At 44.3% G+C, this 12,419-nt stretch overlaps 1 protein-coding gene across 16 annotated transcripts in view; it reads right to left on the bottom strand.

Annotated features, from left to right (window-relative positions):
• The window catches only part of MEGF11 (multiple EGF like domains 11), a 272,466-nt gene that overhangs the window by 54,335 nt on the left and 205,712 nt on the right, over positions 1-12,419 (bottom strand). For all 16 annotated transcript variants that reach the window (XR_010433848.1, XR_010433849.1, XR_010433850.1 and 13 more), the window contains 3 exons: positions 2,587-2,707; positions 886-1,049; positions 348-450 (listed from right to left, as the gene is read on the bottom strand). Coding sequence is in view for 13 of the 16 variants with exons in the window: in XM_064669249.1 (XP_064525319.1) it covers positions 348-450; positions 886-1,049; positions 2,587-2,707 (388 nt within the window). In the remaining 3 variants the exon portion in view is untranslated. The remainder of the gene's footprint in view (positions 1-347; positions 451-885; positions 1,050-2,586; positions 2,708-12,419) is intronic.

Consider the following 12,419-nt stretch of genomic DNA (forward strand, 5'->3'; position numbering starts at 1 on the left):
AGCTGCACCCCCGTGGAAAGGGCTGTTCAAGGAGAAAAACTCTGCAGGATTTCCAGCTGATCTGCATTCCTCCTGAGGATGCTTTTCCAGAAGGCTAACATCTGGCTCCAGGTTTGGAGCCATCTTCAACTCATCTGAATACAAATTTAATGAATGCCAATTATCGTCACCATCACCAGTGATTCGAATATGGGCGAGTTCAGCTGATCTTGTCTCAATCTATTATTTAAAAGGTTGCAGTCACAAGTCCAGTGCTATAAACAATGCAACAGCAAAGCAAAACAACTCAACAAACCCCCCAAAATCAAGAAACCCCCAAGGTTTATCAAGGTAATTCTTAATTTTACCTGTCCAGCCTGCGAGGCAGCAGCAGTACCCAGTGACAGGGTCACACCCATCGGCGTGGTTACAGTCACAACGCTCGCTGCAATTAAGACCATATGTTCCATCCTTCAAAAATACAAACAAAAAAAGCCTCTCAGTAATCAGTTTTTTGTTCTGAAATGTGCAAAAGCATCTATCATGTCCCTCTTAATGCTGAGTCGCATTTTTTAAATTAACATACAGAGAAGATAGAAACTCAGTGCCTAATGTTTCTATACAGAACCAAATGAAGAATCACTTTAAAAAATGATGCTCAAGAAAATGCAGATAACACAGCAACAGCTCTGATAAAATATAATGCAAAGTATAATACATCCACTCAGCTGCTAGAACCCCAATTTGTTATTTACACATGATTTCCTTCAGACACCACCAGGCAAAATGAGATGCTGCCCTACTCTGTGTTCAGCAGGGCTGTGGTTTAAAGGGGGTGGGTGCAAGAGCACCCCAGTGGTACTCCCAGGGCAGGGTTGGGCACAGAACTGCCCCAGTGGTACTCACAGGGCAGGGCTGCTCACAGAACTCCCCCTGCCATCCCGGGGAGCAGAGGCAGAAGCCGTCTGCTGGCCTGCAGGCAGCTCCATTGGTGCAGGAACACGTCTGGTTACAGTTCAGACCCCAGCTTCCACTTGAACATGGAATAGAGCAATCCACTCCTTGCCAGCCTAAAGAAACAGGAGAGACAAAGAGTATTTGGGATGTTTTCATGAAAAAAGTGAGGTAGAGACAGCAAGAAAGGCAACAGCAGCTCTGTGATTCTAGGACTGGTTTGTTAGTGTAAATTAAGACTGTTTTGGGGTCAAAGATTGACCCTTTTATTATGACCTCCCAGCTTCATCTCTCAGCACCTGTACATGCAGAGGGGGATGGATGAAGGTGTCACTGTGTTGGCTCTTACCAGATTAAGGTCTCTGGTGCCTCTCTGGGAACTGCTGGGGCAGCACAAGAGAGGCTGTGCTGCCTGTCAGGCTGCAGACCTGCTGACCCCTGGGGATGCAAGAAACTTGCCATTTGATGCTGCCTGTTTCTTGCCTCCTATTTTATCTTTTTTTTTGACAATGCTATTTAATATAAAGCAGCTATTACACCTAAAAAAAGACCAAGGCCATCATTTCTAGCCATTAAGGCTCAAATCTTAACTACCAGCCACACAATGACTTTCATTACACTGCAGCTGTATGTAATGGAGTTGAGCAGTAACTCATGGTTTATAATCCCTCATTAAATGGGGTTCTACAGTGATCCATTAATTCATGTTTGAAATGCCAGATTTTATCGTTATTTGCCTCACTTCTGGTTTAGGGCTTATGTGTGTCAGACAGGCATAGCTCATGTTGGGATTCTGGGGGAACATAAGAGACACTGCTGTGGAGCAGTGCAAGATTTCTCAGGGGATTGCTGGATGGATACATGGGTTATGCTCAACACCAAGCACATGAAGGAATTATGGACATATGGGGGAAGAAAAGATGTCAGTCTTGCAGAGAGACTCTGGAGCAGGTAAGACTTCTTGTTTCCCCAGATAAAAGCCCCCTTGCAGGCTCAGGTGACAGAGGACACCTGCACATGGCTGGGGTGTCCCAGTGTCAGGGCACAGGGAGGATTGGCAGCTGAGGGTGGCAGCAAGGGCAGAGAGCCAGGGCCCACCCCACAGTCCCAGCGTGGGGCTGGCAGCTGGGGTCAGCCAGGAGCCCAGATCAGCAGGACTGGGGCCAGCCCAAGGCTGAGATGGGCAGACAGTCTGCAGGTCAGGCCAGGTCTGGTGAGGATAAACATGGCCAGGCACAGAACAGAGCAATGGGATGGAGGAAAGACAGGCAGGAAGCTGCCTCTGCCCCTGTGCCCAGTGTGCCACTCCAGGCAGGGAGGGAGAACAGGGGCTTTGCAATCCTGGAGAAACAGGGTAGCAAAGGGATAAAGAAAACCATCCTAATGATCTGGGCATTGCTTTGCATTTCCTCTGGAGAGGAGCTGTGGCTCTGCCAACACACTTAGTTCTGTGACCTGTTCCTGCAGCAGAGCAGGGAAGTCTGGCCCCTGCTCAAGGCAGAAACAAAACATCCAGTCAAGCCCCTGTTGAGCTTGGATACTTGGGCAGACAAGAAAATAGTGGGGTTACTGACTGCACAGCTGTGCCACTTCAAAAGGGGAGAAGCACTGATGCCAAATTGCCAACAATGGCTAAATCCTAATTTTGTTTACCTTCTTTGCAGTAGCACAGCCCGTCCACAGGGGAACAGGCACCGTCGTTCTTGCAGTTACAAACTGAGGAGCAATTGGTTCCGTAGGTTCCTGCCATGCAGGTGATGGTGCAGTCCTCTCCCTGCAAACCCAAAAAATCCCAGAGTCAGCTCAAGAAATCGGGATTGTAGGAAATTCCCATCTCGGCACAGGGAGCCTTTCTCTCTCCACACAGAGAGCAGAGAGTTGTGAGTTGATTGCTGAGTCTTCAGCACTTGAGCAGTCACTGCTGCTTCCCCTGATTATGATGCAATTAGTGCTTTGATTGACTTGGAGGAAAGGGACAAGTTTCTGGCATTCGTTCAGCGGGAGGTGGGGAAGTTACAAAAACAAACCTCCTAGAACAGATGTTAGATCATTAAGCAAAACATCACTTACGAAACACTAATCACAAAATATACAGTCTGAAACCGTGCAAAGATTGCTCTGCATTTCTGGGGAAATATATTCCAAGAACAGGGTTGTTAAAAAGCTAAAGGATCTCGTGCATGCTCATCTTGCACAGATTGGCAGAGAGGAAAACGACATGGCAGGTGCATCAGAGCTTTTTGATGCATAGCTGGTACCTGCACTTGTTTTCAATTAATTTGCATGAGATTGGGACTTTAGGAAGAAGGTTGAACAGGAGGGATGCGTATGTCAGAGAGAAGAGGCACACAGCAGAACACATGGGCCCTGTCCTGTTTCTGCTCCAGGTGTGGGGAAAGGGAGGTAAAGGAGAGGAAATACATTTTACAGAAATATAGCATATTTCAACAGTACATTCTGGTAACACTGTATGCACTGATCAGCTTGTGTGGTTGAGAGACATAATTCTTACCAATACTGTTTGTCTGATACAACAAGGGAATTAAAATATGAGCACAATAAGGTTTAAAGGAATTTGGTTTAACCTCACTAACTGAGGTTTAAGCCTTAATAAACTTACTAAGTGCCATGGTTGGGCCTACACACATTAGCATATACAAGGTATTTTTGATTCTTTGTGTAGTCCTGCCTTTCACATCACAAACTAGCTCCTAAATTTACTACTTCCATGAGTCACTCTTTAATGACTTAGTTCTATGTCAGAGAAAGAGAACCTACTCCAGGTTAAAAAGCACCTACATTGCACGGTGTGGCCTATACCATAGCTCAGGGGAAAAGACATTGGTCAAAATGGGGTTTTGCAGGTGAGAGGCTTTGCTGTTTGACAGGAGGATCCATTTATCAGGAGATAAATGCACACCATGTCAGGTTCCCTGTGTCGTGGCAAGTTACCTCCAGGAGCCTGTACATCACACGTCAGACACTGAGACAGCAAAAGGGAATATGGACAGATTTCTGAGCACCATAACCCCCCCTATGCTTTCTACAGCAGTTCTGCCTCACACCACTGTGACTCATCCTATTTTCTACAAAAAACTTTGGGTTTGTGGGAAGCAAAGGAAATGGTTAAATATGTGCTGCTCACAAGCAAATCCTGCAAACCCCTGACTTTTGAGCAAAGGCAGCGTTTGTAAAAGATGCTATCTTTGACCTTGGTGGAGTAAAACAAGCTCCCCTGAAAAGGCCTGGCAGGAAAAGATGCTGCCTCGACAGCCAGCGAATCCAAAGCACGCTGCCCCTCATTACCCTGCCAGCATGGCCATGGAATGAGCTCCAGGAAGCCGGGCTGGCAGAGGGGCACTCAGCCTCCACGCCTAATCAATCCTCTGCCTTTCTCCTGTGTGTGACAATTAGACAGCCAATTAGTGCCACTTAGGGACCCAGACCATGTGTGAATGAAACTCCCAACTCATTCCACGTCCGACACAGGGCTGCTGGTACTGCCAATAATTTCTATGACAACTGACCTTATCTGGATTTGAACTAGTGATCCAGAAGGAGAAGAAAATTCCTTTGAAAAGGAAAGTGGAGCAGAGTGATGAGGAGCTAAAATATCCCCTTGCAAGCAGATTAACCAACCAGAGACTCACAGACTCACCAAGACTGGAAGAGACCTTCAAGATCACCGAGTCCAACCATCAATCACCCCTAAACCGTGTCCCCAAGTGCCACATCCAGATGCCTCTAAAACACCACCTGGGCCAGGGGTGGAGGCAGCAGGTGGAAATCCACCTGCTGGATTTCCATTCCTCAGCTGATGTTCTGTGACTGCAGAGCAGCTCCTTTGGGGGTCAGTTCTTCCTGGCCCAGGGCCCAACGGGGGTGGATTCTGTGGTTTTCCATAGTCAAACACACTTTGGGCATCCCAAAGCAAAGGGATATAACTCCCTGAAAGGAGGTTGCAGTGAGGTGAGTGACAGGACAATAAGGTGAGGAAGTGGCCTCAAGTTGCACCAGGGGAGGTTTAGATTAGATGTTAGGAACAATTACTTCACAAAAAGGGGTGGAACAGGCTGCCCAGGGCAGTGGTAGAGTCACCACCCTTGGAAGTCTTCAAAAAATATGTGGATGTGGCACTTGTGGACATGGTTTAGTGGTAAACACAGTGGTGGTGCTGAGCTGACAGTTGGACTTGGTGGCCTTAGAGGTCTTTTCCAACTTTAAAGATGATTCTGTGATTCTTACAAGCTGAACCATCAGGCTGTTCCATCTTTATTCACCATGGCTTTGAGTTCTGGCATTTACTTTAATGTGCTTTATTTTATGGGCTAACAGAGGCTGGGCATTCTGGCTGCCCACCGTCTACACACTTACTTTGCAAACAAACCTAAACTGAAAAAAAATACCTGGCTTAATGAGATTTCTATCCCCAGGTTTGACAAGCGAGACCTTCAGAGCTCTCTGAGTGACAACTGCCAAATACACTTAATTTCTTAATTACATAAGAGGAAAATGCACTTGAACTATAGCACTGGCTCTAAGATTTTATTAATTATAAATGCACACCCTGTTATTAACATTTTGAACTTGATTTGGGAGAATGACCTCGGAAATTAAATGCATTCAGGTACTGTTAAAGATATGTAAATTCTCCCTCCCTCTCACCACCTGCCCAAGTGGATAATGCTGCAGTACAAGTCTATCCAGCTGTTAATGAGTTATATATTCTAATAAACTGATTTCAAATGTGCTGTATTGAATCTTCACTCTTGCAATATGGCACTTTATATTTCTATCCTATTTAGTAAAATTAATCAACAGCTGTGCTCCTTATGTTGATTATTCTCTTTTTTTCTATTAAGATCGGGAGGTTAATGAGGACAGTAAATGCCTGGATGTGGTATCCCTGCTAGGAAGGAGTAGCTAATTCAATCAAACATATACCCCTGAAAATGTTAAAGTTGTGTTAAGAAACTGAGCTATAAATAACTTGATATTTTACATCTCTATTATCCAAGTCAGAATGACCCCTATGGACATCACAAACTTTCCAAAGCGCTTCATTTTCTTCATCATTTTCACTTAGAAAGCCCAGCCAATCAAAACTTCCCCCTGACATCTATCCAATGTATTATTTCTAATTTTAGGGGTCAAATCTAACATAAATGATGGAAAACAACTGGATGTGGGGTCAGGGCCAGCTCTGGGAAGTGCCCTGCTGGGTGTGGAGCAGCTCATTCCTGCCCCCTGCTCTGCATCACACACCTTCCAGTGTGGGAGGGGCCACCAAGGATGGGGTGTCCCACAAATCCACAGCTGCTCAGTGAGCCTCCTTCTGTTTGAAATCCAGACCTGATGGGAACACCTCAATCCTGTGACCCTAAAGGTGACCAAAAAGTCCCCTTTAAATCAGAATGAATGGTGGCAGGGATGTAAACAGCCCCACCTGTGACATTCCGTGCCTGGAAGTACTTCAGAAACACTCCCTGTTGCTGTTACTCACAGCCCTTCCCAGCACCCCGAGAGGTTTGGGCAGCCAGTCCTTGTGTTATGGTTAATTCTCCCCTATGGATTGTGGGTGAGGTCCAAGGAACCAAACCCCATTAATAACTCAGCTGCCAGCTCACATCCATCAGCATCAAATATTAATAGACTCCAAGGGCCAGCGCATTCATCTTTCCCAATGGCAGTCAATAATATGTCTTGTTTCTGTTCAGGGAGAGAGGGGAAGATTTTCTTCCACCAAAATTATTATTGTTCAATATTAGTAGAGCTTAAAGACACAGTGCTGCCTTAGGTGTTTGCTGTGTTAACAAGCTCTGGCCGCTCCAGAAAGTGTTTTCCCTGGATTAATGTTGCCCTAACAGATTACATTTCTTGTTTCTGTTTAAAGTACATTCCTGCTGTAAACAACGACCAACTCCCTTTAAAATCCTTTCCTGGTGATCAATACACAGACTTGTATTTATTCCTGTACATTTTGGATCAGGCCTTTCAATCTCTGAAATGCATTTTCAAAGGGGGAAAAAAAAGCACTGCAGACCAATAGGGGAGTTAATAACCCAGCAATGGTCAACAACACCCAGCAAAGTCTGCACCCATACCTGGTCTATCTATCTCAAAGTCTGACTATTTAAGGATGTGAAATTAAGGATTTCAGAAGCAGCTACAATCTACAGGAATACAATTCCCTTGGAGGGCTAAAGCCTGGTTCCACTGAACTCAGTGGCAAAACAGAAAATCAATTTTTCAAGGCTTCCGCAATGCAGAAGAGTAACAGGATGTTATTGAACTTGGCCTCAAGTTTGCATGACAAAGACCTGTGTGACAGGTTTGCTCTTGAGGTTTAATCTGTCAAGGTGTTGAAAATCCTCCACTCCTGCAGATTACTGGGGGAGGAGACTGACAGCACTGAAAGGCAGAATACTGGAACCTTTGGCAGCCTGCAATGGGACTCCAGCTAACGGGAGATTTTTAGCGGTGTGTGATTCCCTCCCTGCCCCTCCCTGTGTGTGGGCAGGTGAATTAGAGGTGCAGCCCCTGGCACAGCCACGCTCGGTGCTCGGTGCTGAAGGGGAGGAAGGGCACGGTGCAGTGCCTTCTGTGTGTAACAATACACAGAGCAGAGACACCAAAGGCTGGGGCTGTTTGTACCCGATGCCTGCGAGCCCAGATAAGCTGCTCAGCATGGATTTAGCACCTGAGAGCGTCTATTCCTATGTACACACGTTCCGTGGGACGCCGGCGTGCCGGGACACGGTGCCTGAGCACCGATGCAGATCACAGACACCCCTCTGTATATTTACTGATGTAATTGTGACATTTACAATTAACCCAGAGTGGTTCTCCACAAACATTCCCTCAAGGTAAACATATGGTATCCGGCAACACAAACTGGCAGAACAAACTAATTTCCTTAATGGTGTTCAGTGGCAATGACTCTGCTCTTCAGCAGCTTCAGCAGCAGCAGGAAACTCTGTACTTGCACTGGGCTTGTCCTCTACTCTGGACTCAAACCATTTATTCATGACCTTACTACACAGCATCTTTAGTTCCCCAGACATAATGATGTCCTCTGGCAGAATTCCTTTCCCCTCTGGGTGTTACTAATTACTCCCTGCAGAGGTTATTATTGGTGCTAATGATAAAATGCAGTAAAAGGTTGGGGAAGGTTCCTGTGGCTGTTCCGTGGGCAGGTGATCACTGAGCACTGACAAATGCTCCTTTACATGTAACATGATGTGATGGAGCTTTGCTGGAGTTTGATATACATCTAAAATTACCTTATGCAGACTCCTTTTCCCTTTGGCCTTTTCATGGGAAAGATGGGGTAAGGTGGAAGGGATGGGAAAGAGTTTTCTTATACTTCAAAAGTGACTTCAGAGCTCATGACTCAGCCAAAGACACAACCACTGGCAGCCTGAATGCCAAAGTCTTTCATGAAATCATAAACCCCTCTAAGAGCCATCTGCAAAGCTGCACCTCATGCGCTGGGCACACTGAAAAACAGGGACATGCCATAGTGACCAAGCACAGATACCTTTGGGAATGAGCAGAACTTCTCTCTTTGCTTCCTATAACCTTACAAGGATTTACAAGACTTTAAAAAGGGATGTCAGCACCTTATTTCACCTCTGAATTTGTGCTAATATGCTAATTCATACAGTAAGTTTCACAGTAAATGCCAAGTTTCAAAAAATTATTACAAGTACTAATCCTTAAATTCAGTATTTGATCAAAAATATTCAGCAAAACACGCGCAAACAAACAAAATGGAAACTTCATTTGTTATAAAGAAAGTAGTAAGTAAAAATGTTATAAATAATGTCAATTTTAAGCACTTACATTATTAAATACGATTTGATTTAATTTTAATGGTTTAAGTTTTTGTTTTGAAAAGCAAAGCTGGGAGCAATGGCTGTGAGAGGAGTAAAAGTCACCACAAAGTAACTGTGGTTTGTTATTTTCCAAATTGTCTGTACAAAATCTGGTTGAACTTTGTGGGTTCCTATTTTATGAACCCAAACATATTTTCTGTGGCCTGTCACAGGCTGTTACTGGTGTAACACATGTTACTCCTTCAGTAAGGCCACAGAAGAACCAGGACCAGGTTCTCCCACTGGGAATCCACTGGGAATTCACCCTCTGAAGCAGAGGGTGCACAGAATCTCACCCCTCTCCTGCCCTCCAGCATCTGAACTCCAACATGCTCCATAAAGCCAAAAGGAACAGTGCTCTGGCACAATAAAACTGATGAATAAAAGCTGCAAATTTAAGCTTTGGGAGGTTTTTTTTCCCTTCCATGAAATCAAGTGAAAACAAACACAAATAAAACCTTCATTACAAAAATTGGATTTTGCATACTAAAAGTCAGCAAACTTGAGCTGGATTTCTCTGAGCACCATAATCCCCCTCACCACCAGGGAACAGTTTTCTAGTTTGCACTAAAAATATGCCCAATACCAATCAGTTATCTGCAATTAAAAAAATCCATTCCTACCGTTCAAGTCACCTAAATATGGGCATTAAAAGAAAGAAAGAGAATTCAATAAAGAAAGCAGGCAAGAGATCTCACCCTCCCTCTTGCTTCCTGTAAATCAGTGCAGGACTCTTGCTGGCAAAAACATCTCGAACTGACTTTACAGCACTTGAATATCTGCCTGGTTTAGTATTTAGGCTTAACTGCAGAGCCCTTTAGTGTCAGCAAGGCAATGAATACAGCATCATATAATTAAATGTATTCAGAAGGAAAGTAGTGTGGAGAGCAAAAGAGATGATCATCAACCTCTGAACGAGATTTTTTTTTATACAGTCAGCACTTTTCACCTAATAAAATACCAGAAAACACATTTATCCAGGAGGAACCTCTCCAAAAATAGGGGATTGGATTTAGACTGGGTAAAACAGGCAGATCATCAGGGCAGGTCAATCATCTCTGTACCAGGGGGATTACTAATCTCCAGTATGGGGCCAGCTGCATAACCAAGTCCTGCCTAGTTAAAGCAATTTAAACCTGGAATAGGGCCACTGCAGATTTACACAGGTGGGGCAGGGAACAAACCCTCAGAATATTTTAAACTTAACCCTGGGAAAGCTGTAAAGACTCAAACATCTGTGGGGCTCACTGCTGTCACTACAGTCAACTCTGATCAGCTGCTTTTCTAAAATTCTCCAAAACCCGTGGCCAGATCACACTTAAATGTCAAAAAAAGTCAAACAGCTGAGGCATCATGTGCATTATTTCAAGTTAGTGGGAAGTATTTATATCCCTGAGAAGTATATCCGTGGTACATGAGCTCTTCAAGATGTACCTGAACAAGCAACTTGTGCCCCAGGTGGGGGACAGAAGCTGGCTAAGCATGGCAAAATACTGAACTCAGCCCTTGAATGCCAGTGGTAAAGAGAAAAAAAAAAAGCTGTTTTCTTCTGCTTTTTTAAATGGAGTCATCTGAGTCGGGGTTGCCACTGTGGCAAAGGAAAGATTTTAACACACTGTGTGAGGTTCCATCATTTTCTTTCCCACATTTGGGCAGCACAGATCAGTGGCTAAGAGCAGCCTGAGCCATCTGGAAACACAAGGCAGCATTTCAGGGTCCCTCAGACCATTGTGGGAACTGTGACAATTCTGCCCCAGCTATTTTATGGAAGCACCTTTGCCTGGAAATGAGAGATGGTTTCTGCTCTGTCCACACAGCCTGAGTGGCACAGTCCCAGATCCACCTTGGACAACTACTGTAGCCTCCTGACTCTTTTGCAATAATAAATGTGGGCTCTGGCTGTCAAGTCTGAACAGTTCTGCAAAAAGGACAGTAGCTAAAACAGGAAATAAAAGGTATCATTTATTCCTTCGGCCTCTATGACATCCTCTGGCAAGAAGATCCACAGTTTAATTATAAATACAAAGGAGAAAAAAACCATCTTTATCTACTTGCTTCAAACCCACTGCCTGATTTTTAATTGGGAAACTTCCTACACTGTGATAACTAGCAGGCAAACCTTCCTTCTTCCCCTTCCCCTGTGGAGTGAGAGACCTCTCACATACCTACCCTTGGTGACCCCTTTTCTAAGCAAAACCATCCCACTCTCTTATTCTCATTTTATGGGGCCATTTCACAATTTAATTACGCATTCCGTGAAAAGCACTCTCTTTGTCTTCAAACCTGCTGTGCAATCATTTAATTGGCTGCCCCCTGTTCCTGTGTTATTAGAAATAGTAAATAACCGTTCCTTGTCCGTGTTCCCTGCACCATCCCCACTTCCCCAGATCTCTATCGGATCCTCCTCTGCCATCTGCTCTCGGAGCCGAGTTCCACCTTATCAAGTGACTCTCTATAGAAGCCATTCCATATAAAAGATGATCCTTGTCACTCCTTCCATTCTCTCCTTTGTAAGCAGGAATCAGGCAAGCTGTGTGCAATAATTTGAGATTTGGATATATTATGGATTTACACAATACCACAAAAATGGGGTTTCCATCCTGTTTTATTCTCTCCCTGATCGTTGTAACTATTCTATCAGGCACTCCAGATTCATTTGGGTTTTTCAGACTCATTGAGGGTTTGAGTCTTTCAGAAAACTCCACACAGTGATTGCCTGATCTCCTTCCCTGAATGGCAGGAATTAAATTAGAACTCACCTTTTGTGTATTTACCTACCAATATTTTCCCATAGTTTATTACTCTTCATTTTTAAACACTGAATTTCAACACACCCATTCATTCAGCAACAGGAACCTTTCCCCAAATTTGCTGCCATCCTGACAATCCCCATAGTTTTGCATTATTTGCAATCTTTCTGTTAGAATTCTCCCACAGCTGTGCTGTACAATTGAGGAGAATGTCCAAGCACAGTCTCAAACCAGTCCAGCAGACCACACTTTGACTCTTGCTCCCACAGACCATGGACTGAGTCCAGGAGGAGCTACATGTGCTGGACGCAGCAGGAATCAAGGATCAAAGCCAAAAAAAAAAAGGCATCTAAAAAAGAAAAAATGTCAACTTTATCAACTTTAAGCTAATGGGCTTTGTGATGCACCCTCTGAAAAGCTGGTAAATAACCTGGCAGGCACACACAGGCAGACAAGAGCCATCCCCTTCCATCTCTCTCAGATATTCCTAAATCCAAAACTCCAACGGCCAAGACGTTCAAGATTTGGTGAAATTTCAGCTGCTCTTTGGCCTAAGGAAACAAAAGCAGGATTTTCCATTTCCACGTCTGATTGTAAAGGATGAAGTATTTTCCATTGACAGTATAGTTGCACAGGAACTAAAATGCAAAACTAACCTGTGACTTCATCCTATCCTCAGGTGGTTTTAATGAAGTCAGTTTGCAGTTTGAACTACCAGGAGAGCCAGGTACCAACACTTTAATGCATGGACCCACAGATAGTGTGGATAAAGATACACATTTTGAAGCCTAATAGATGAAAGGAGACACTGCTATTGGCAAGCAGTTTATTCCTCTGCAAAATTCAGATCAAATAACTC

The sequence above is a fragment of the Pseudopipra pipra genome, chromosome 12, assembly GCF_036250125.1.
Source record: "Pseudopipra pipra isolate bDixPip1 chromosome 12, bDixPip1.hap1, whole genome shotgun sequence".
Classification (NCBI taxonomy): domain Eukaryota; kingdom Metazoa; phylum Chordata; class Aves; order Passeriformes; family Pipridae; genus Pseudopipra; species Pseudopipra pipra.